The 25,648-nt window shown below is 54.0% G+C and overlaps 1 protein-coding gene and 1 pseudogene across 1 annotated transcript; both read left to right on the top strand.

The window, feature by feature from the left end:
• Positions 1–689: 689 nt before the first annotated feature.
• Positions 690–1,142, top strand: LOC136499902 (uncharacterized). The gene has a single exon (XM_066495395.1). It carries the CDS (start codon positions 690–692, stop codon positions 1,140–1,142), a length of 453 nt encoding a protein of 150 aa, XP_066351492.1.
• Positions 1,143–3,722: 2,580 nt separating this feature from the next.
• Positions 3,723–5,408, top strand: LOC136499901 (cytochrome P450 71A1-like; annotated as a pseudogene).
• The last annotated feature ends 20,240 nt before the right edge of the window (positions 5,409–25,648 follow it).

The raw sequence follows: 25,648 nt of genomic DNA, 5'->3' as shown, positions 1-25,648 counted from the left end.
GTGTACTAGTCCATCATCTTGTAATCTATGTAATTTGATGCAAGAACTTGCGTGCTTATATAATCCAGCGGTAAGCCCAACGCCTAGACGTTCGACCCTAGGCCTGCGTCCGGACGCGGCTCCCGTTCGCTCACGCCTGCATCTTGCCCCCACCGCGACATACACTTGAAATAAAAAAAGGTGATGCACGCAGCTCCCTCATCCCACGTCCATCACCCATCCCTCGTTCGTAATGGATGCCCTGTCGGCTCCGGGAGAGACGATGCAGCAGAAGGTGGGAGGAGAGATGCAACACTCGATCTATTTTTTGAAATATCTAAATACAACGGTTGCAACATACGTCTGAAAGTAGTTGAAACACTTGAAACATACTTATGAAACACTTGAAAAACACACCTGAAACACATTGCAACCATACACAATATCCGAATAAAACACATGGAAACATATGTGTGTAACATATGCAACATTCATAAACACAATTGCAACATGCGTCAGGAAAACACGGATGAAACATACCGCTGAAACATCTAAAACACTCGAAACATACTCTTGCAACATGCCTCTGAAACAATAACAACATATGCAACATGTGCAACATCCCCCGATCTACTTATGCAACATCCATATGATTCAACTGCAATATACTTTTAAAAGCGTCTGAAACAATTGAAACATACAATTACAACATGGGGGTGAGAGAGAGCCTGGCGCGGGGAGCGTCATGGCCGTCGGATTTGAGGGCGTTGGGAGCTCCCTATGGGGGAGGACGTCGGTGTCGGGGGAAGGGAGCCGCCAGGGTTGAGGAGGAGGACGCCGGGGTGGGGAAGGAGCCGCTGGGGTGGGGGAGGAGGACGCCGGGGTTGGGGAAGGAGCCACCGGTGTGGGGGGAGGAGGACGCCGTGGTGGGGGATAAGGACGCTGGATTGGGGGAGGAGGACGCTGCCGCCGGTGGTCAGGGAGTGAACGGGGGTGTGGAGAGGACGGACGGAAGGCGGGGAGGAGCATGGTCGCCAGCTCGCGGCGCTGCGGAGCGCAGTCGGGGGCGCGGCGCTGCTGGATTCATGGGGGGAGGAGAGCAGGACGCCATGGCAGTCGCAACGGTGATTTCTTCGAAGAATGGAGACATCGGCTGTGATTAGGAACTTGTGGACGAGAGGCTACAAGCCTACGAGCCATATGCGGACCGGGGCGGTGCGACTCGACTCGGGCGGGGTCCGGACGGACAGACGGACGTCGATAATCACAACATGTCATATATATTGTATTTATTGGTCACACTACAACAAACTGAGAATGGTATGGGCTTGTACTCATTTGACGACAACTCATCTCATGCGTAGACGTCATGAGGTGGAGGTTACAGGACACGGCTTCTCCACACCGGTGCCATGCTTGCTTGCCCTCTCCGCTGTACAGTACGTGCAATGGCTATGTCTCTCTTGGCTTCGTCTTATCAGTACGCCTGACGTTACCACGACAACCCATGATCGACTTAGGTCCCACGCGTCGTGGATCCATCACAAACAGTGCCCCGCGCCTCCTGCTCGCCTGCGCGCTGGAGCCGGGGGAGACGCTCGACCACACTGCCGCGCGCCGGTGCCGGGAGCAGCGCTCGCCTGCACGGAGCTCGCCCTCCCAGCCGCACGCCGGAGCCAGGACCGATCTCGCCGAGCGGCACCTGCCTCGCCTGCGCGTGCGGCCATCTGCCCGGAGCGCCGCCTCTCGCATGTGCACGCGACCGCCCCGCGATGTACGGGTCGCCTCGCCTTATGCCTTGACCCAGAGCAAGCCTTCTTTCTTGCCCACGGCTGGCGATCACCTTGTCGACTCACCCGTGACCCGCACGTCTCTTCTTCCTAACGCGTTCTTCTTCCGCTCGTGACTCGTCCCACCGAGGATGTCCCCGCCCGTCCATTTTTTAGGGGTAGGGCGAACCCGAATCTATGCGGTATATTCCATAGTGGAATGTATAGATGTCCTTCGACAAAACACCAACTAAGGTCCCGTTTGGCAGGGCTTCACTTCACTAGTGAAGCCATTTTTTTTTTGGCTTCAGCTCCACGAACAGTTCCACCGGTGGAGCTGAAGCGGTTTTAGTAAATCGTTTGGCAAAATGGCTTCCCTGTGAGAGTATGTATTTAGGGGCCTGGAGGAGGAGCCAGGAGAAGCCACTTTTTTTTTTGGCTCCATCCCACCCTAAATCACTGTGAGAGCATGTTTTTAGGGGCTTCACAAGTGAAGCTATTTTACTTTACCCCGTTTGATAGAAAACGGCTCCTGAAGCCGGTGGAGAAGCCCTGCCAAACAGGACCTAAGGTGGGATATCCCACCTAAGATGGTCCCATCCCTGCAACCAAAAACGTGAAGATGCCAATGAAAATCCTTATCACTGAACATGCATGTCAATGAGCATATCGCGTGCCAATGCACATGCCTCAACTTGCAGACGGGCTCGTTCGTGGCCGGCCGCTAACCTCGCCTCGCTTGCCGCAAAGTTTATTAGTGGGCTTGTGGTTTGCCACAAAGCTGCGGATCTCGCGGACAAGTGTTCTGCGGACACAACAAACTTGTATGCAAAACCCACAAGATCCGCAAGATGGACAAGTGTTCCACGGACTCAATCTGAAGCTCAAGGAAGCACCTGTCCATCTTGTTCACAGTAAGGACTGGCCTAGTCCTCTCACCAAGGGCGGAGCACAGTTTCAGTTTGCACACAGACACCTTCAATACAGTCAACCACCACCAGAGCACCATCGGTGATGCGAAGAGCAGCTGTAACTTCCGAAGAAAAATCGACGTGCCCAGGTGAGTCAATAAGGTTGATCAAATATTGGTTACCATCCCTCTCGCCCTTGTAGTTCTTTAGTGACTCTTCCCGTTCCACAAAAGCGATTTCTTCAGTTCGTCCCCAACGCTCAGACCTCAGAGGTTCCCGTGCTCTTCCAAATCTCGAGTTCCAAAACGAAAGCAGCACGGCACGGACGGCCTGTGGATTTCTCAGCCAGGTATGTTCTCCTCCCTGCCGCCTGTATTCCATGCTCGTCGTGCCTGTTGTTGCCTTGCCGCTGTACCACAGCGCCGTCGTACCGCTGGTCACCCAGCATGCCTGCTAGGGCTACTGCCGTTTTCCAGCGAGCGCGGGCGAGCGTGGACAGCGGACAAGCGCGGCCAGCGAGCGAGCACGGCGGCGCGGCCGAGAGCAGCCAGCTCGGCCAGCAGGCGAGCATGGCCGCACGCCCGAGCGCAGCCTGCCGGTGGCACAGCCGGGGTGGAGGCACGGCGACGGCGCGGGCGCAAAACCTGTGCGAACAGGGACCGCAGCCTGTGGCGGTGCGACCAGCGCGTACGGGGAGCGTGTCCGGCGTGGCTTGTACGGGAGGGCCGGTAGGGTTCAGGACGAGCTGGAAGGGAAAGCAAAGGAGGGTGTTGCGGGTCTTGCGGGTTGTTGCGAGGCTTCTCGCTTGTCCAGCGGGTTTGGAGGGTTGGAAGTCTTTAGGCCACGAAAAAATTGCAGCCAGTCCACAACAGCCACGAAGCCCAGTTTTGCGGGGCGAGCGGGCGGGTTACGTTAACAACCCGCCCTGCCTGCAACTTGACACATGCCAATGAGGATCCTTATCACTGAACATGGCATGTCAATGAGCCGCCCACGTTGGTTGGCAGGCAAACTGCATAAATAGAGCAAGTGGTAGAACCTGTCTTTTCTATGCACTTTCCAAATGGAGAACATAACCACAATCAGCATGACGCCATCGGCGCCGCTCCCATATAACACGCGCACGCAAGCCAGGTTCATCCTCGTGTTTGTCTTCATCGTCTCACACGTTTCGCTACTTGTTGGTGGTCACCGCGGCAAGAAATCGGTTGCCAATGCCAACCGCCTGCCGCCCTCCCCACGGGGGCTCCCTCTCATCGGCAACCTCCACCAGCTCGGCAGCCTCCCGCACCGCTCGCTGCGTTCGCTCGCCGCGGCGCACGGCCCCGTCATGCTCATCCGCCTCGGCCAGGTGCCTGCCGTCGTCGTGTCCTCGGCGTCCGCCGCGCGGGAGGTGATGCAGGTGCAGGACCACGTGTTCGCCAGCCGCCCCTCGCTCAGCATCCCCAGGAGGCTCCTGTACGGCTGCACCGACATCGCCTTCGCGCCGCACGGCGCGTACTGGCTCGGCGCGCGCAAGATGAGCGTGCGCCACCTCCTGAGCCCGCCGAGGGTGCGGGCCTACCGCGCCGTGAGGGAGCGGGAGGTGGAGGCGCTGGTCCAACGAGTTCTAGAGCAGGTGTGCCGCGGCGGCGTCGTGCGCCTGAGCGAGCTCCTGAACGATTTCGCCAAGGACGTGGCCGGGCGGATCGTGCTCGGACTGCGCGCCGCCGGGGAGAACGTGTGGCGCGCCAAGGTGGACGCGCTGCTGGAGGAGACCAACGTGCTGCTCGCCGCCTTCCACGTCGGCGACTACATCCCGTGGCTCTCCTGGGTGAGCCACGTCGACGGCACGGACGCCAGGGTTAGGATGGCGTTCCAGAGGATCGACCGGATCCTCGACGAGATCGTGGACGCGGCTGCGACCAGAGAGACGCCATTGTCGGAGGAAGAAGCGAACGACGATGCTTTCATCCATGTGCTGCTGTCACTGCAGGAGGAGGAACCAACTCCAACTGCTGGGTCAAGAGAGTGGCGATTCAGCAGGGACAACGTGAAGGCTCTCTTAGAGGTAAAAGGCGTCACGTAGGCCGATCAACGGACGCATGATTGGATTCATGTGCTGCTCTGCTTAATGCAGGACTTGTTCGGAGCCGGGACAGAGGCCACCATCATCGTCCTGGAATGGGCCATGGCAGAGCTGCTCCGCAACAAGGGAGTCATGCAGAAGCTGCAGCGCGAGGTGAGACAAGCTCGGAGCACCAGCAGTAACGACCATGGCAACATTGTCGGCGAACAAGATCTGGCCGGAATGGAGTACCTGAGAGCAGTGATCAAGGAGACGATGCGGCTGCACACGCCGGGGCCCCTGCTGCTTCCGCACAAGTCCATGCAGGCCACTTGAATCAGCAGCCACGGGTACGACGTCCCCAGCGACACCATGGTGATCGTAAACGCCTGGGCCATCGGAAGGGACCCGGAGGCATGGGAGTCGCCGGAGGAATTCCGGCCGGAGAGGTTCGTCGGCAGCGGGGTGGACTTCCGGGGCCAGCACTTCCAGCTGATACCGTTCGGCGGGGGGCGGCAGATGTGTCCGGGCGTCAACCTCGCCATGTCCGTGGTGGAGCTCGCCCTCGCCAACCTCGTCGCTCGGCTCGACTGGGCGGTGCCAGAGGGCGTGGTAGAGCTGGACATAGAGGAGACGACCGGGTGCACGGCGCGGAAAAAGGCTCCACTCTGCGCCGTCGCCACGCAGCGCTGTTTCTGCTAGAGGACAGGGTTTTCCGGCCCTGATTTTCGTTCTGGTTGCCTAGTGTTCAAGTTTCCGAAATTTGAGAGTCCTGCTCATTAGTTGGTACTCTTGGTACTAGTAAGAGTAAAAAAAGAAAACGAAAAGAACAGCTCATTTGCATTGTTCAAGCTACTTCGTTTCACAAAGTGCCAACTGCTCCTCTCTCCCGAATTGGAAATATATTTGGCCATACTAATTAAGGACTCGTTTGGTAGAGCTCTAGCTCCACACAAAACAGCTCTAGTTGTGCTTCCTTGATAAAATATTTTTTACTCTAGCTTCACTGGTTAGAAAAATATTCGATAAACAATTTCTTTATGAGATAAAATGCATGGAATGTTCATAATGTCCTTTTTTTTCTTTTCCTTTTTCTTTCTTTCTTTATTTCTCCTTTGAAAATTTTAATTTTTTCTTCTCACGTTTATATTTTTCTTTTTTTTCTTGAATACACAAAAAATTTGTGTATTATTGTATTAAGAAGAAAAGTTTAAACATACATACAGACAACGCGTCTCTATCGAGTGCCGAAGGAGATCGACCTAAATCAACCGTAGCTGGATCCGAGCAAAAGACCTCTAATTCTGATATTACATAAATGGAAAAATAACCAAAACCGACGCAACGATGCGACCTAAGAAGTGGCCTTGCGCCTTCACGGCTGCCTGGACAAGCCCTTTCCACCGTTCGGGAAGAGCGCTTCAGCGTTGGACGCAGTCAGGTTGCCGTCGAAGATCTTGTCGAAGGCCTCCACCTCCAATGCGGATGGCATTGATGGGCCCTTTGTGTATCCCATATGCTGCATGATCAACACCTCACCTTGCTTGGAAGCAGTTACTCGAGAGAGGCTCTGAGCCGCCAACCGCCTGCTCCGCCACAGCAGCACCGGCTTAGCAAGAGGCTGCTTAGGAGGCTCTCGAATAATCAGAAAGTTGACCTTCTTCAACACGCGTCTGGTGAGGCTCTTGAGGTGACTTGCAGCAGAGCTGTTGCTGACGTCGACCGTGTGGTCCTTTTGAGGTGGTGTACTGAACATGTCTACATCCGCCGTGGGCTCGGCCGGACCGAAGCCAGGCAGATCGCCATCTCGTCCTCCGTAGGCACGACAACTCCTGAGGTGGTGGTCTGCATCGCCCGAGGTGGCGTGACCTGAGCCTGATCGTGCTCAGGTGGCAGTGGCCTTGCCAACTAAGCAAGGATACTGAGGCGGTCACCGGCCATCTTCCAACAGACCACGAGCGAAGCTGCAATCTTCTCCATCATCGGATCCTGCGAGACCTCACGTGTGGTGTGCATGGATCAGAGTAGTGTGTGAGCAACGGATCAAGCTCGGCAAGGTCCCATACCTCGCTGGTGGGCTCACGGTGACCTTCTTGGGCTGAACTGTCGGCAGCGGCAGTGGTGTCCGACACCGTGGCGTTGCCGCCATCCCTTGGCCGCACCCGATGTCTGCGGCGACATCGACATCGACGTCGGTGTCCTTTGCCGCGGCGCCCAGCGTTGCCCGGCATGGCTTCGCCCAAGCCTGGCGCACCTCCGTCCGTGCCCAAGCCCGGCTTACTGGCCAGAGTGCGTGGCTAGTCACTATGACAGGGACGCCAACGGGGTGCGTCCAAGTCGCCTGGTATGTCGCTCCTCGCCGAACTCGGCCTCCGCGGTCACTTGCAATCACGCGTGCAGTGGTGGAAGCCCCTGCAACGCAGGCAGCGCTGGGGCAGCCTGCAGGTTGCCACCCTATGTGAGGTGGAGAGGCAGTTGAGGTATTTCCCATGCAGCTCTGGTGGAAAATGTGGCATTGGACGCCGCTGTGGTGGAGCCTCCTCTCCGCCACCAGACGACCCTCGTGAAAGGAACTCACGCCAGCCGTCGGCGTCTAGAGCAGAGAAACGACGTCGGACACCAGGGAGCATGCTATGGTCCTGGCCTCCATTGGACCGGCCGACACAGCGCACGGTCACAAGAACCGTGACCGGTCCTGTTGCCGTCGTCTCGACCTTGGATAGGAAGCCCGTCAATGAGCCACGGGCGTGGCCATCGATGGTTGGGGCTCATTCACCGACCCCCTCGCTCGTGATCCATTGACGGCACCATCATGCATGCCCTTGGTGATGGTGGCGCGCGTTTGGGTGCGCATCGGCAATGGCGACACCCATAGCTACGGCCTTGCACAACTGCGTCGAGGTACGAGGTTGGGGACATGGTGGGCAACGGTGACGACTCTGACTCCACATCGGAGGCTTCAAGGTCCTCCTCTACCCACTGATGAACCTTGGAGCGCCCCATCGAGTCCTCCCCCGGGTCGAAGGGGTGGCTTGGGGGGAGAGCGAAGACGATGACAAACTGGGGGTGGAAGGGCGCACGAGGAAGATGTCGATCCCTGACGCTGGAGGCAGGTTAGGCCATTGCGGCGAGCTAGGCGCTGAGGCTGCCATCACAGGGACATCCATTGAGCCAGGCAGCGAGAAGGCCTCTAGGGGCGCCTTCCCGGGCTTGGTGGCGGCGGGGGCGTGAAACATCCTCAATTTTCCTTGAAGGGAAAATCCACAGAATGAATTTTAATATGATAAAACCAAGAACTGATTCCATCATATTTCAGTCGATGTCAGTCATACATTGTAAGATTACAAGAATACAAGATATTACATCACTGGGGAACACGCCTATTACAGAGTTAATCTAGCGAAAGACTATCGAGTGAAGGCTCCTCCTTCATGGGCATCATTAGAGTTGGCGTAGCGCAGCGTAGATTCCATCTTCGAACCAAACTTGAGCGTAGGCACGAGACCTCCTAATCCTTCTAAAGTCAGCATCTCTGAGAAGCAGGAAATCTGCACACCGCCAGATGTGTGCAGGCCATGGTCAGCACCGATGAGCTTTAGTAGAAAAGATAAACAAGGGATCTGGCGATCCTAATATTTGGTTGTGGTTTGCATTCTTAGCGCATGAGAAGTAAATACCTTTAGTAATATAATAATAACATCCAATTTTTAACACATTCACCACCACACCATCCATATCCATCCACCAACCATCCTAACCATCCATCCCAAACCATCTCCACACCACCACACCATATCTCATCTCGCACACTCAGGTCGACAGGCCAACTCCCTCTCGGCCTTGTCTCAACGGCCCATAGCCCCCAAGGCTCACGACCAGAAAATACCCCAACCCTAGAGGGAGGAAAGAAGGACTCATCTCCTATCTAGTTTAAGCAAAACCTAGGAAAGGTCCATAGCCTGGCAAGTCAGCATATGTATCAATCGATCAACCATAAACTCTGCAGAGGTTTCACATACCCACAAGATAGCCATCCTCGACGGTGCCCCATCTATGCAGATTCCGGCCGCTTGCTAGCCTAGAACGATGCCACCCTACCTCTCAGCCCTGGAACATCCCAAGTCTAGTCTGGGATGGCTGATACTAGTGAGTCGTAGACAGAGCTGGGGCCCTCCGGATGTCAAGAGCCAGGTCCACAAGGCCTCCTAAAGTCTCGGAAGGGTGTGGGGGAAACCGCGTGCCTCGTACCTCCTTGCACACGTTCGCCTAGCAGTAGTGGCATAGTCCTACCAAGTAGTCCGACCGTCCCGCACCATATAGGGCGAGTGGGATGTAAAGGATTCCCGGTGAATCTGAGTACTAGTAAGTCCTTAGGGATTGACCAAGCCAGAATGTCTTCATCAGGGTTTCCATTTTATGTGCCACCATAGCACCTCTACCCCGGGCTCCACCTCTCCAAGGTTCACACCCAAGGCCACCTCCAATTACCATTTACCTGCCACAGGTATTCCATATCCAAGTGCCCAGGTAGCACCACATGGCAAGACTCGCCCCAGGCTCGTCGTTATTCCAGCTTGGTCGACACAACCCTCACTCTCCACGCACCCAAGACACACGCAGCACGCTCACACATCACCAAGTCCAGCACCCCTAGCCAAACCATTCCCAGGGGGTTCACCACCAGCATCACATCCCCGACATAATGCGAAGTGGAGTTAATAATAAGTATAGTGGTGTAATATGCAAGCAAGCAGGGAAGTAAGCATATATAAGCGAGCGAATGCGAAAGGCAGGGTGACGTGGTAGAGTGGGTTGCGTCAGGGTAATAATGGCTCAGGTAGTTGCATGCATCAAAGCACTAGCAAGGAATAATTATAAAGCGCTAGCAGTTCTAGATATTATGCAATGTCTAATAAGATTCTCAAAAAGAGGGTGCTGCCATGACACCTACGATGTCGAGGTAGTAGTGGTACAAATCTTCATTAGTCGGTGTAGTCGATCAGCAAGGTCTCCTCCTCCCAGGGTCCTTTCATCGATCATGTTCTCCTCCTCCATCGGGTTTCGATCCAACGTTGTCCTCGAGGCAATTACCTCCAAAACACACTTAAGACAAGAGAACAAACAATATTCTAAAAAGGCGACAAGACCCAGAAGGAACACAAAAAGGAAATGACTTGGCCCTTTCGGCTGATGTCCGATCCATGGGCCAAAGAAACAGGAGTGGTTGTTCACTAAGCGCGAGCTTTAAGTCAAGGCCTAGCATGTACTTCCTAGGCCAATTGTGGTCGACCTGTACAGCTTCAAGATAAATGGCCAAGACCTCAGCCCATCCTAGGCAAACACCACGGCTCGTGGTCTTTTGATCCGGGCATCATAGAGATTGACGTGAATCGAAAGGAGCGGCTATGCAATTCCGGTCTCTCTCAATCCGTACGCCATTGTAATCGACGAGGACCAAGAAAGGGTGGGGCAAGAGAGAAAGGTATGGCAAAGGTCTACTCCTTCCTATACACACGCCATGGCAAAGGACGAGGCATCGAAAAGGAGCGACACACAAAACGACACGAGTGCCCAATCCACTGGTAGGGTACCAGGACCTAGGTGCACTAAATGCACTAAGACACCCTAGGGTTCTTAGCGGTGCGGTTGTCACCGCAAGAACCACAGAAATGCTATGGTCCAATTTGGGTACAAACATACAAGGGTTTAAGCACGAAAGAACCAAAGGAGAAGAACATGAGATTCGCCTTCCTTTGATCCACTCGCCCTAGAGGCCAATGGGAATCAAAGGAGCGCAATAAACACCAAACAAGCAAGGTGCTCAATCTACATCTCACTGGATTGACAAGGATTGAGAACCAAAGAGAGAAGAATGGAATCCGTTCTCTTTTGACCAACTCATCATGGAACGGATGAAGGTCGGAAGAACAGAGATATAGTCCCATGATCCAAACCAACTCGTAGGGCATCACGACCGTGCAACTAAACGGTGCAAGGCTATTCCCTTAGTTCATAGCAGTGCGGTTGTCACTGCTTAGATCTAAAGGAATGCTATGGTCAAGGTGGTGCAATCATATAAGGTGGCTAGGATAAACACAGGCGAAAAGAGGTAGAGCCCGATGGTCATGGCGAGGGGACTCGCGACCATGAGCTTATCCTACACGAGTTGGCATCCATCTTCTACAATCATCATATCCCGACTCGTCCACTAAGTTAGGCCATAAGGGCTCATTGTGTGCGGGTGATATCCGCACCAACATTCAGTCCATAATGGCCAAGTCCTAGAGCCGAATCGGATTACTAATAATTGTAGTGCGTCGGAGACATCTAAAAGCGAGGGAGCGAGTTATGATTGCCATTACGGCCACGGTGGGGCGATCCCACGACCAAAATGGTTGAACAAGGTACGATCCCTCGACCAGTGTGAAGGCACGGTCCTCAGGCAAACAACACCAATACACAAGAACCAATGACATAAACGCAAGGACGAATGGAGTAGCACATATCCATAGCGAGGGGGATGGGTAGACCTGCACAAGGGCATGGTGCAGACAGATATAGATAGATCAAGATCATGTATTGTAAGTGGACAAACGAGTATAAGAGTGAGCAGGAAGGGCTTTCGTCGGTGTCAGGAATGATGTTCGACTAGGATTCGACTTCGCGGCAAAGATGTGGAGGGCCATAGGCTATTGTAACTTGTCCTAGAGGGTTGTGGCTTCTTCTGGCCAGCTAAGGCCAGCTACGGCCTGCTGTGGCTAGATGTGGCTTGCTATGGCTCACTGTGGCTGGCTATGGCTAGCTACAAGTGGCTATGGTTGGCCAAGGCTAGCTATGGCTGCCTTTGGCTCGCTGTGGCTAGCTACAACCAGTTGTGGTTGGCTGCATCTTGCTATAGTTGGCCAGACGCGGCTATGGCTGGCCAAGACGTGGCTAAGGCTTGGTCGAATGACGGCTGTTGTTCATGGACTTAGCTCTAGTGGCTATGGCGTTGGCTCACAAACGTGGCTCAGCGTAGGACTGCGCATGGGCATGCGAACGGCCTTGGTGGTGTGGTCCTAAGGCTCACGCGACGTCATGCGGAGGCATGGCCGTGTGTCACCACATGCAAGTGAGCGTGCATAAGTCCATGGCTCATGGCGTGCGTCCACGAACAACGGGGCGAAGCAAGGCTGGAGCTCTTGGGACGATGTGTGTGCGAGCACAAATGGCAGTGGTCGATTGTAGTGGTGGCAAGGCACATGCCAAGCCACTATGGTGCTTGTGTGTGAGTGCACGCATGCCCATGCGGCGAGCGGCCATAAAAGGCTCTGTCTTGGTCTTCGGCTGGCAAGGTGAGGGCAAGTGTCCATGGCTGCGAGGCTCTAGTTCCATGTGTGATTGGGGGACTTGGCGGCATCGGTGTTCTTTATAGGGTGAAGGTGTCCAAGTGCGCAAACAGATGGCAAGTCAGATCCTTGTGGAGGCTTGGGCACGTGAGGTTCCATGAGTGCGGTGTGGCTATCAGCTATTGCATAGGGGCGTCGAGACGACAGCCAAGGGCCATGAACGTCGAGGCCATTGGCAAGGCTGGTCCTTTCAGGTCGGTGCACGCGTGAGTCCATGCGTTGGCTATGGTTGCGATCGTGATGGCATGGTTGGGAGGTCACGGTGGTGTAGGGGACTGTGGGGTGTGTGTCTATATCATCCATGTGTGGGGGTTAGGCAAGTCCAAGGCACACCTGTATGCCTCCCAAGTGGAAAAGCGAGGGTTACGCTAGCATCAGCTAAACAGGGGCAGTCTAGGTGTTGTGTACGGTCTCTAGGAGTTCGGTCATGGTCGTGGCTAGGACGTGGCGTTCTCGGTGTACTCGAGCTCATGGTGGTCACAAAAGGGTAGGCTAGGCCTCACACGAGCGTGTAGCGGTGGCAACAGTGCGATATGGTTGGGCATCCAAGGTCATGGGTGTTTTTCTATGCAACATAAACAGGCTCATGCTAGTGTCATCCGAGGCGTGAGTGCAACGGAATGACACGACGAGTGCGTGTGTGCGATGTGTCCAAGAGCGTTGGTATCGTGCGGTTGATGAGGTCCTAGCAGAAAAACACAGCTCGAAGGCCGGACACATGGAGGGGTCATCGGTCTTGGGCCGGCAACATGTAGGGCTTTAGGAAGGTCCGGCCTTGGTTTGCAACAGTGGCTTGAAGGTCGGGTAGGCTTGGGCAAGGTGGCCTCGGCGATAAAGGTAGGAGCTTGGTTCATGTAGCTCACCGAGGGCTTGCAGACGATAGGTCACTCGACGCGGGTTAGGCTCGTTGCCGGCAGCACAGCTACATCGTCATAGCCGCTTGGCGAGGTTTGGTTCGAGGCTTGACATAGTCGATGTGGGGGTTGGTCATGGCGTCCGGGCACGCTACGGCCATAGGTGGCCTACTAGAGCATGTCCCAATTGGCAACAGCTTGCTGCGGCCTCCTCTGGCCGGCTACAGCCTATTGCTGGCCAACTGTGGCTTGCTGGTCATGGCCGCGGCTGGCTGCAGGTGGCCAGGGTCGACTGCGGCTGGTCAGGCCGGAGCAGCGGGTGGTCGGAGGGGCGACAGAGTCGGTGAAGGGTGCTACAAGGCCTGCTGCTTCCCTATGAAGTGAAGGAACGTGGCACGAAGGCTAGTCTTAGGCACAAACTCCACTGCGGTGCAAGGAAAGGCAAAAGCTTGGCTTTGGGAGGCTCACCATCATCAGAGGATGGAGGCTCAACGGCGACGTGCTGCTGTAGAACAGTGAGGTCCGATGGACTGGGAGGGGCATGACGTCAGCTCAGAGGTGCTGCGTGATGACAGGGCTTGGAGTGGAGGCGCTGGTGGGCGACCATGGTGGAGGAGCAACTAGCAGGGGCGCTGATGCTGGTGCCCTCGGCTTCGTGGGTTGTCGGCGTGGGCAACTACGCAACCATGGTGGGGAAGCAGTGGCGCGCGACGCGCACGATGCCATGGTAGAAGCCGGGTCCATGGTGGTGGATGCGCTTGACGTCGGAGTGGAGTGGCTCGGCGAGGCGTGCTAGTGACGTTGCCGTGTACGCAGGCTCGGGTGACGTCACGGACGGCGTCGAGTTCGGCATTCGAGTGGCCATGGCACTCGGCTGGGAGTGGCCACGCAGCGAGGTAGTGGAGGGCCACGGCCAGCGATGGCTAACCGGTGTGGCTGTGCAGTAGGCAGGGCGGAGCAAGGAGGGAGAGGGATGGAGCAGCGGCGGCTACAGGGGGTCCGAGAGAGGCGCCGGTTGCTGTGGCTTTTATAGCGCGAGGGTTAGGGCTTCCAGGGGGTGCCAATGATCCTCGGTGTCCATGCACAGGTAGGGACACGCAGCGTGAATCGAGGAGCAGAGCAGGCGAGGCGTGGGTGAGGGGCACTAGCGTGCGCATCGCGCAGCGTGCGAGCGGCGGTGGCACTAGGAGCCACCCTCATCTAGGGTTGGCAAGGGGCGCCTGGGGGCAAGGCTAGGCCAAGGCACTGGTGGGCCACGTGGCTGGCGAGCTAGGCCTATGGGGTGTGAGATGGGCCAGCGGGGCAAGGAGAGGGGGGGGGGCTCGGTTGGGCTCCAACAGCTTGCTAGGCTGGTGCAGAAAGAAGGGGAAGTGAGGGAGTGCTGGGCTAGGCCAAGGCGTGAGGGGAGAGAAGAGAGAAGGGAATATATTTTCCAATTTATGTTTAAATGGTTTTGAATTTGGATTTGAGAAGAATTCACCACATCTTGAGAAGGATTTCCAAGGTGAAATATAAGGCGGTGTTTGAGGAATCTTTTGGAGAGATTCATATAAACTCAAGATGAAATTTCCACGAGTGTTCGGATGGAAAATTTTCAGGGGATATTCGGAAAGACTCGAAGGGGAAATTTGGGGGAATCCGCATGGAGTTTGAATAGGAATTTCAAGATAGGGGTATTGATGATACCTGAGATGTGAGCTCCAAGAGGGGGCTCGAGATGATTTCCACTGGCGACTAGAGGAGAGTGTCTTTTCCTTTGTTCTACTCCTAGGTCTTATATGTGCGTACCCGCATGTATTAACAACATGCTTACTCATCGTGGTGGTCTACTAGGGGTCTTAGGGTTTAGGGACTCCGGTCCAATGGTCGGCACAAATATAAATGGCAAGTCTGGGTTCTAGTGGGGTTCGGGATTATAGAGAGAGATTCACGGAAGACTCGAAATAATCCCACGAGGATCACAAGGAGGTTGCTATGGGTAGTGCTCTCCAACAATAATCAAGACTCAAACATAGGACAACTCAAAAACTCTGGCAATCACCTACAAACCATCTACATGTATGCAATGTCTTGTTAGCGAGTTGGACTCGTGTTTGACCTAGCAATTACATGTCTCACACGTTGCAGGAAAAATTTGAAAAAGTTCGTATTTTTGGCTTTACCAAAAACTCGGTTTGTTACAGTCCACCCTCCTTATAGGAATCTCGTCCTCGAGATTAAGGTGTTGCTCGGTCGATGATGAGGCTGGGGTGCTACCTTCAAAGTCCAAACTCCTGTCGTGTTGCTTCTTGATCGGGGTAGTTGTTCCATAGAACCTTGCAAATTTAATTGTCATCCTTTTGTTTTCTTTCGATAACTCACTCCAAATTTGTACAGGGTGTCCAAGGATCTCTAGAGGTTTTGTCTAGTCATATGGTGGTCTTGGTTCATAGCCTGCTAGGTTAGCCAGGGTCCTAGAGTCACATGTAAATAAAATAGCTTCTATATTCTTCACTCAAGCCATATAATCACAAGAAGCATAAGGAGCAAAAAGATCCAAGCACTCAAGCAGCATTACAACTCCTATATGCATAGTGTTGACTTAAGGTGACTCCTAAGCCTTTGAGTCTCACACATCTATCGATCTTGCATGGGCGACATAGGGAATCATTTCCTAGTGGTCAACTTTTCAGATCGGGGATGGTCAATTAGTAGTAGAACTCAAGGTAGAGACGGGGAATCAGTGTTAGTAGCTATGACTCCACTACAGATAGAATGTTTGGCTTCTAAACTAATGTTTGGTACTAAGGTCTTGTCCTAAGGTCAAGTATGGCTCTGATACCAACTGAAACATCCTCAATTTTCCTTGAAGGGAAAATCCACAGAATGAATTTTAATATGATAAAACCAAGAACTGATTCCATCATATTTCAGTCGATGTCACAGTCATACATCGTAAGATTACAAGAATATAAGATATTACATCACTGGGGAACATGCCTATTACAGAGTTAATCTAGCGAAAGACTATCGAGTGAAGGCTCCTCCTTCATGGGCATCATCAGAGTTGGCGTAGCGCAGCGTAGCACAGCATAGATTCCATCTCCGAACCAAACTTGAGCGTAGGCACGAGACCTCCTAATTGTTCTAAAGTCAGCATCTCTAAGAAGCAGGAAATCTACACACCGCCAGATGTGTGTAGGCCATGGTCAGCACCGATGAGCTTTAGTGGAAAAGATAAACAAGGGATCTGGCAATCCTATTATTTGGTTGTGGTTTGCATTCTTAGCGCATGAGAAGTAAACAACTTTAGTAATATAATAATAACATCCAATTTTTAACACATTCACCACCACACCATCCATATCCATCCACCAACCATCCATCCCAAACCATCTCCACACCACCACACCATATCTCATCTCGCACACTCAGGTCGACTAGGCCAACTCCCTCTCGGCCTTGTCTCAACTGGCCCACAACCCCCAAGGCTCATGACCGGAAAATACCCCAACCCTAGAGGGAGGAAAGAAGGACTCATCTCCTATCTAGTTTAAGCGAAACCTAGGAAAGGTCCATAGCCAGCAAGTTGGCATATGTATCGATCGATCAACCATACACTCTGCAGAGGTTTCACATACCCACAAGATAGCCATCCTCGACGGTGCCCCATCTAGGCAGATTCCGGCCGCTTGCTAGCCTAGAACGATGACACCCTACCTCTTAGCCCTAGAACATCCCAAGTCTAGTCTAGGATGGCTGGATACTGTGAGTCGTAGACAGAGCCAGGGCCCTCCGAATGTCAAGAGCCTAGGTCCACAAGGCATCCTAAAGTCTCGGAAGGGTGTGGGGGAACCTGCATGCCCCGTACCTCCTTGCACACGTTCGCCTAGCAGTAGTGGCATAGTCCTACCAAGTAGTCCAACCGTCTCACACCATATAGGGCGAGTGGGATGTAAAGGATTCTCGGTGAATCTGAGTACTAGTAAGTCCTTAGGGATTGACCAAGCCAGAATGTCTTCATCAGGGATTTCCATTTTACGTGCCACCACAACACCTCTACCCCTGGGCTCCACCTCTCCGAGGTTCACACCCAAGGCCACCTCCAATTACCATTTACCCGCCATAGGTATTCCATATCCAAGTGCCCAGGTAGCACCACATGGCAAGACTAACCCCAGGCTCATCGTTATTCCAGCTCGGTCGACACAACCCTCACTCTCCACGCACCCAAGACACACGCAGCATGCTCACACATCACCAAGTCCGGCACCCCTAGCCAAACCATTCCCAGGGGTTCACCACCAGCATCACATCCCCGATATAATGCGAAGTGGAGTTAATAATAAGTATAGTGGTGTAATATGCAAGCAAGCAGGCAAGTAAGCATATATAAGCGAGCAAATGCGCAAGGCAGGGTGATGTGGTAGAGTGGGTTGCGTCAGGGTAATAATGGCTCAGGTAGTAGCATGCATCAAAGCACTAGCAAGGAATAATTATAAAGCGCTAGCAGTTCTAGATATTATGCAATGTCTAATAGGATTCTCAAAAAGAGGGTGTTGCCATGACACCTACGATGTCGAGGTAGTAGTGGTACAAATCTTCATTAGTCGGTGTAGTCGATCAGCAAGGTCTCCTCCTCCTAGGGTCCTTTCATCGATCACATTCTCCTCCTCCATCGGGTTCCGATCCAACGTTGTCCTCGAGGCAATTACCTCCAAAACACACTTAAGACAAGAGAACAAACAATATTCTAAAAAGGCGACAAGACCCAGAAGGAACACAAAAAGGAAATGACTTGGCCCTTTCGGCTGATGTCCGATCCATGGGCCAAAGAAACAGGAGTGGTTGTTCACTAAGCGCGAGCTTTAAGTCAAGGCCTAGCCTATACTTCCTGGGCCAATTGTGGTCGACCTGTACAGCTTCAAGATAAATGGCCAAGACCTCAGCCCATCCTAGGCAAACACCACGGCTCACGGTCTTTCGATCCGGGCGTCATAGAGATTGACGTGAATCGACAGGAGCGGCTATGCAATTCTGGTCTCTCTCAATCCATACGCCATTGTAATTGACTGAGGACCAAGAAAGGGTGGGGCAAGAGAGAAAGGTATGGCAAATGTCTACTCCTTCCTATACACATGCCATGGCAATGGACGAGGCATCGGAAAGGAGCAACACACAAAAGGACATGAGTGCACAATCCAATGGTAGGGTACCAGGACCTAGGTGCACTAAATGCACTAAGACACCCTAGGGTTCTTAGCGGTGTGGTTGTCACCACAAGAACAACAGAAATGCTATGGTCCAATTTTGGTACAAACATACAAAGGTTTAAGCATGAAAGAACCAAAGGAGAAGAACACGAGATTCACCTTCCTTTGATCCACTCACCCTAGAGGCCGACGGGAATCAAAGGAGCGCAATAAACACCAAACAAGCAAGGTGCTCAATCTACATCTCACTGGATCGACGAGGATTGAGAACCAAAGAGAGAAGAATGGAATCTGTTCTCTTTCGACCAACTCGTCATGGAACGGACGAAGGTCGGAAGAACAAAGATACAGTCCCACGATCCAAACCAACTCAGTAGGGCATCACAACCATGCAACTAAATGGTGCAAGGCTATTCCCTTGGTTCGCAGCAGTGCGGTTGTCACTGCTTAGATCTGAAGGAATGCTATGGTCAAGGTGGTGCCATCATATAAGGTGGCTAGGATAAACACATGTGAAAAGAGGTAGAGCCCGATGGTCATGGCGAGGGGACTCGCGACCATGAGCTTATCCTTCATGAGTTGGCATCTGTCTTCTACAATCATCATATCCCGACTCGTCCACTAAGTTAGGCCACAAGGGCTCATTGTGTGCGGGTGATATCCACAGCAACGTTCAGTCCACAATGGCCAAGTCCTAGAGCCGAATCGGATTACTAATAATTGTAGTACGTCGGAGACATCTAAAAGCAAGGGAGTGAGTTATGCTTGCCATTACGGCCACGGTGGGGCGATCCCATGACCGAAATGGTCGAACGAGGTACGATCCCTCGACCAGCGCGAAGGCACGTTCCTCGGGCAAACAACACCAATACACAAGAACCAATGACATAAACGCAAGGACAAACGGAGTAGCACATATCCATAGCGAGGGGGATGGGTAGACCTACACAAGGGCATGGTGTAGATAGATATAGATAGATCAAGATCATGTATTGTAAGTGGACGAACGAGTATAAGAGTGAGCAGGAAGGGCTTTCGTCGGTGTCGGGAATGACGTTCGACTAGGATTCGACTTCGCAGGCAAAGATGTGGAAGGGCCATAGGCTATTGTAACTTGTCCCGGAGGGTTGTGGCTTCTTCTGGCCAGCTGAGGCCAGCTACGGCCTGCTGTGGCTAGATATGGCTTGCTATGGCTTGCTGTGGCTGGCTGCGGCTGGCTACAAGTGGCTATGGTTGGCCAAGGCTGGCTATGGCTGCCTTTGGCTCGCTGTGGCCAGCTACAGCCAGTTGCGGCTAGCTGCATCTTGCTATAGTTGGCCAGACACGGCTATGGCTGGCCAAGATGTGGCTAAGGCTTGGTCGAATGACGGCTATTGTTCATGGACTTAGCTCCAGTGGCTATGGCGTTGGCTTGCACATGCGGCTCAGCATAGGACTGCACATGGGCATGCGAACGACCGCAGCGGTGTGGTCCCGAGGCTCACGCGACGTCATGCGGAGGCACGGCCGTGCGTCACCACATGCAAGTGAGCGTGCATAAGTCCACGGCTCATGGCGTGCGTCCACGAACGACAGGGCGAAGCAAGGCTGGAGCTCTTGGGATGGTGTGTGTGCGAGCACGAATGGCAGTGGTCGATTGTAGTGGTGGCAAGGCACATGCCAAGCACTGTGGTGCTTGCGTGTGAGTGCACGCGTGCCCAGTGCGGCGAGCGGCCATAAAAGGCTCTGTCTTGGTCTTCGACTGGCAAGGTGAGGGCAAGTGTCCATGGCTACTGAGGCTCTAGGTCCGTGTGTGATCGGGGAACTTAGCGGCATCGGCGTTCTTTACAGGGTGAAGGTGTCCAAGTGCGCAAACATATGGCGAGTCGGATCCTTGTGGAGGCTTGGGCACGTGAGGTTCCATGAGTGCGGTGTGGCTATCAGCTATTGCATAGGGGCATCGAGACGATAGCCAAGGGCGATGAACGTCGAGGCCACTAGCAAGGCTAGTCCTTTTAGGTCGGTGCACGCATGAGTCCGTGCGTTGGCTATGGTCGCGATCGCGACGGCATGGTTGGGAGGTCACAATGGTGTAGGGGACTGTAGGGTGTGTGTATGTATCGTCCGTGTGTGGGGGTTAGGCAAGCCAAGGCACACTTGTACGCCTCCCAAGAGGAAAAGCGAGGGTTACGCTAGCATCAGCTAAATAGGGGAAGTCTAGGTGTTGTGTACGGTCTCCAGGAGTTTGTTCACGGCTGTGGCTAGGACAGTGGCTTTCTCGGTGTACTTGAGCTCATGGTGGTCACAAAAGGGTGGGCTAGGCCTCACACGAGTGTGTAGCGGTGGCAACAGTGCGCTATGGTTGGTCATCCAAGGTCATGGCACGCTGTTTTTCTATGCAATGTAAACAGGCTCATGCTAGTGTCATCCGAGGTGTGAGTGCAATGGAATGACACGACGAGTGCGTGTGTGCGATGTGTCCAAGAGCAGTTGGTATCGTGCGGTTGACGAGGTCCCAGCAGAAAAACACGGCTCGAAGGCCGAACACATGGAGGGGTCATCGGTCTTGGGTCCGGCAACATGTAGGGCTTTAGGAAGGTCCATCCTTGGTTTGCAACAGCGGCTCAAAGCCTAGGCAGGCATGGGCAAGGCGGCCTTGGTGATAAAGGTAGGAGCTTGGTTCGTGTAGCTCACCGAGGGCTTGCAGACGATAGGTCGCTCGACGCAGGGTTAGGCTCGTTGCCGGCAGCACAGCTATGTCGTCGTAGCCGCTTGGCGAGGTTCGGTTCGAGGCTTGGCATAGTTGATGTGGGGGTTGGTCATGGCGTCCGGGCACGCTACGGCCATAGGTGGCCTACCAGAGCACGTCCCGATTGGCAACGGCTTGCTGCGGCCTCCTCTGGTTGGCTACAGCCTGTTGCTGGCCAACTGTGGCTTGCTGGTCATGGCCGCGGCTGGCTACAGGTGGCTAGGGTTGGCTACGGCTGGTCAGGCCAGAGCAGCGGGTGGCCGGAGGGGCAACGGAGTTGCTGAAGGGTGCTACAAGGCCTGCTGCTTCCCTGCGAAGTGAAGGAACATGGCACAAAGGCCAGTCTTAGGCACAAACTCCACTGCGGTGCAAGGAAAGGCAAAAGCTTGGCTTTGGGAGGCTCACCGTCATCAGAGGATGGAGGCTCAACGGCGACGTGCTGCTGCAGAATAGCGAGGTCCGATGGACTGGGAGGGGCACGACGCCGGCTCAGAGGTGCTGCGTGATGATGGGGCTGGGAGTGGAGGCGCTGGTGGGGCGACCATGGTGGAGGAGCAACCTGCAGGGCGCCGATGTTGGTGCCCTCGGCTTCGTGGGTTGTCGGCGCGGGCAGCGGCGCGACCATGGTGGGGAAGCAGTGGCGCGCGACGTGCACGATGCCGTGGTAGAGGCCGAGTCCATGGTGGTGGACGCGCTTGATGTCGGAGTGGAGTGGCTTGGCGAGGCACGCTGGTGGCATTGCCGTGTACGCAGGCTCGGGCGACGTCGCGGATGGCATCGAGGTCGGCGTTCGAGTGGCCATGGCGCTCGGCTGGGAGCGGCCACGCGGCGAGGTAGTGGAGGGCCACGGCTAGCAACGGTTGACCGGCGTGGCTATGCAGCAGGGCAGGGCGGAGCAAGGAGGGAGAGGGATGGAGCGGCGGCGGCTACAGGGGGTCCGAGAGAGGCGCCGGCTGCTGTGGTTTTTATAGCGCGAGGGTTAGGGCTTCCAGGGGGTGCCGATGATCCTCGGCATCCGTGCACAGGCAGGGACACACGGCGCGAATCGAGGAGCGGAGCAGGCGAGGCGTGAGTGAGGGGCACTGGCATGCGCATCGCGCAGCGTGCGAGCGGCGGCGGCGCTAGGAGCTGCCCTTGTCTAGGGTTGGCAAGGGGCACCTATGGGCAAGGCTGGGCCAAGGCACTGGTGAGCCATGCGGCTGGCAAGCTGGGCCTGTGGGGTGCAAGACGGGCCGGCGGGGCAAGGAGAGGGGGGGCTCGGTTGGGCTCCAGCAGCTTACTGGGCCGGTGCAAAAAGAAGGGGAAGTGAGGGAGTGCTGGGCCGGGCGAAGGCATGAGGGGAGAGAGGAGAGAAGGGAATAGATTTTCCAATTTATGTTTAAATTGTTTTGAATTTGGATTTGAGAAGAATTCACCACATCTTGAGAAGGATTTCCAAGGTGAAATATAAGGTGGTGTTCGAGGAATCTTTCGGAGAGATTCATATAAACTCAAGACGAAATTTCCACGAGTGTTCGGATGGAAATTTTTCAGGGGATATTCGGAAAGACTCGAAGGGGAAATTTGGGGGAATCCGCATGGAGTTTGAATAGGAATTTCAAGAGAGGGGTATTGATGGTACCTGAGATGTGAGCTCCAAGAGGGGGCTCGAGATGATTTCCACTGGCGACTAGAGGAGAGGGTCTTTTCCTTTGTTCTCCTACTCCTAGGTCTTATATGTGCGTACCCGCATGTATTAACAACATGCTTACTCATCGTGGTGGTCTACTAGGGGTCTTAGGGTTTAGGGACTCCGGTCCAATGGTCGGCACAAATATAAATGGCAAGTCTAGGTTCTAGTGGGGTTCGGGATTATAGAGAGAGATTCACAGAAGACTCAAAATAATCCTGCGAGGATCACAAGGAGGTTGCTATGGGTTGTGCTCTCCAACAATAATCAAGACTCAAACATAGGACAACTCGAAAACTCCGGCAATCACCTACAAACCATCTACATGTATGCAACGTCTTGTTAGTGAGTTGGACTTCGTGTTTGACCTAGCAATTACATGTCTCACACGTTGCAGGAAAATTTTTAAAAAGTTCGTATTTTTGGCTTTATCAAAAACCCGGTTTGTTACAGGGCGGTTGCGCCCGGAATCGGTGCCGGCACGGGCATCGAGGGAGTCTGCGAAGGAGCCCCAATGCTGGATCTGGCGGTGGTGGGCTCGGTGGTGACCCCTGGCGGTGGCAGCGGCGCTGGTGGCAAGAGGGCCCGTTGAGAAGCCCCAGCGCCAAATCTGACAGGGCTCTCCTTTCTTTGTTCGTGCTGCCTCCTTCTCTTGTGTTCATCGGCTCCCTCTCTGTTCTTTCGTGAGCACTCCAGGCCGTGCGCAGTGGAGGTCCCAGCCGAACCCAGCGGCAGCACTACCAACGCCGGTGCTAGCGTCGATCGTGCTAACTTCCCCTTCTTCGGCAGCGGCGCATGGGGGATATTCAACGCCTTTATGCCGCCACCAGTCGTCGCCATCTATTCGGTGCAGTTGCCTCTGCTTCTCCGATGGATTTGCGTCGCCGAGAGAGACGATGTTTTTTTTCTTTTTGCCCGCCGACTCGCTTGCTACGTAAAATGCCTGCCATGCTTGCCGTTGGAGCTATGTTCTTAGGACGCAAAACACTGTGTATTTTATGTTTGGGTCGTCTTTTACCTATGCTGTTGGAGACAATCTTATATATGTCTTGCATCTCTTCCTCTTTCTTTCCCATCTCTCTCCCAAGGTCTGACCCACCTCATCTTTCTCATCCACACACCCTCGCTGTCGGCACCTTGCCGTCCACCACGCTCCCATCTGCGTCCCGTCGTCATGGCCCTCCTCAGCGGTTGCTCGCCGAAGTCATTGCCTTTGCCACCGCCCACCCAGGTCTCTGCCCCGCACGCCCGCATCTCTCCACCGACCATTATCGTCCCCTAGCTTGGTCATAGGCCGCTGCCCGCCCACGCATGCGGAGGGGAATTTCGGAACAGGTGAAGTTTGTTTTTCTGGCTCCCTCACCTCCATTCCACTCCGGTCAGTGCTATTCAAGGAGCTCCACGCCTGGAGCTGTTTTCCCATGGTGCGTTTAGTTGAAGACTTGTGAAGCTGTTGGTGGAGCTAGCGGAAAATCTTAAGGAACCTGTACGAGTGGGCCGTCACGTGAGGTATGGGCCGATGCATGTTTGGTCTTGTCTTGACAGGAATTACGAAAAGGAGAAGGCACACATATAAAAGAAGGCATGGATGAATTGTGCAGAGAAGAACGCATCTATGTCCTTTTAACATCCATACGAAACACTTCCAACATACCTCTAAAATAATTGAAACATACGCTTACAACATGCGCTTTCGCGCAACATCTCCATGCTACTTGTTGCACGGAGGGAGCGCAGCTACGCGCACGCACTATGCTGCTCCCGTCCAAGATCATCCACGAGTAGGCTAGCCATCAGCATGGGTGACACGAAGGACGTCTATGCGAGGAGGGGGCAGAGGCGCTTCAAGGCAACCGGCACAACACGGTGCCATAACAAACAGGAGGGCTGCGCAGCTGCGTACGCCTGTGGCAGAGGAGTTCATCTACTACATGTCATCGCCCGGGAGGGTTGTGCCATGGGGTGGAGGAGGAAGCGGCAACAGGAGAGGCAGCCACATCTGGCACCAGAGCAAGGTAAGGACGACGCAAGGGCCCGGAGGAAGACGAGCGGCCACGGCGAGCAGGAGATGCGATGGAGAGAGAGGAAGGCAGGGCAGCCGTGCTTGGGCATGACAGAGATGCCGGCCGGCGAGCACCCGGATGCCGTGGAGAGCGCCGAGGCGGCACGACGGAGCCTCGCGCACGGCCGAGGCGTTGCGATGATTTTTTAAGAGACTGCATAACTAGAGAGTCTTCTAGAGAAGCAAGTGGACGAGCACATAAGATAGGACAGGAGAGGATTGTTGGGCTCATGGCCCACCAACAGGAGTGTCGCCCTACGAGAAATATTACCATAATTGAGAACATCCACCAAGCGGCCCCTAGATAGTATCATAGTCTCTCTCCCTATTATCACTTTTTGTTTGTCTGCTGGAGTTTCTCATCCTGTTCGGTTGGCTGGTTCGTATCGTTGCTGGTTCGTGAAGAAGTACTGCTGGTTGGTTTGCGTGAGAGAAAAATACTGTTCTGGCTAAAAATTTATGATCGTTTACGACAAGCCACAGCCAAACGAACAGGCTGTCTGTAGGCAATATTCTAACACGGACATTGTGTGATAATTTGCTTCATTCCATTATGCTCTTATCCGAACAACTGGAGAATACAATTTGTCTCAAAAAATTTATGCTTTTTCCCCAACATTGTTCCTTCTTGTAGCAGCCATACTTGCAGAAGCATGGGAGGCATCAATGGTCATCAGCCTGTTCGGTTGGTTGGTTTGTGAGAGAGAAAAATACTGTTCCGGCTAGAAATTTACGATAATTTACGACAAGCCACAGCCAAATGAACAGGCTGCATACATCTGCTCTAACTGGCTCAAGGTAACACTGTTCTGATCTGTATGTAGCTACACGCGCAACCCATGCCACCTCCCTCGTGGCAGCAATCTCCCTGCGTGCATAGATGGCTTGGTCTTGTTCTGAAACTCAGAATCAAGTGGATAAAGAGCAGTAGTGCAGCAGTGATAAGATGGGTTAAGTGCCGTCGCTAGTTGCTACTAGCACACCGATTGCCCTTTCACCTCGTACCCGGTGTGGGTTTCGCCTTTTTAATACAGTCGGCTGCTCTCCTG

Source organism: Miscanthus floridulus, chromosome 13 (assembly GCF_019320115.1).
Source record: "Miscanthus floridulus cultivar M001 chromosome 13, ASM1932011v1, whole genome shotgun sequence".
NCBI classification, from domain to species: Eukaryota; Viridiplantae; Streptophyta; class Magnoliopsida; order Poales; family Poaceae; genus Miscanthus; species Miscanthus floridulus.
Note: the sequence above shows the minus strand (reverse complement) of the source record. Positions and strands in the feature narration are given on the sequence as shown.

Bases quoted from the DNA above. Each gene is read 5' to 3' on its own strand.
- LOC136499902 (XM_066495395.1), top strand. From the start codon at position 690: ATGGGGGTGAGAGAGAGCCTGGCGCGGGGAGCGTCATGGCCGTCGGAT.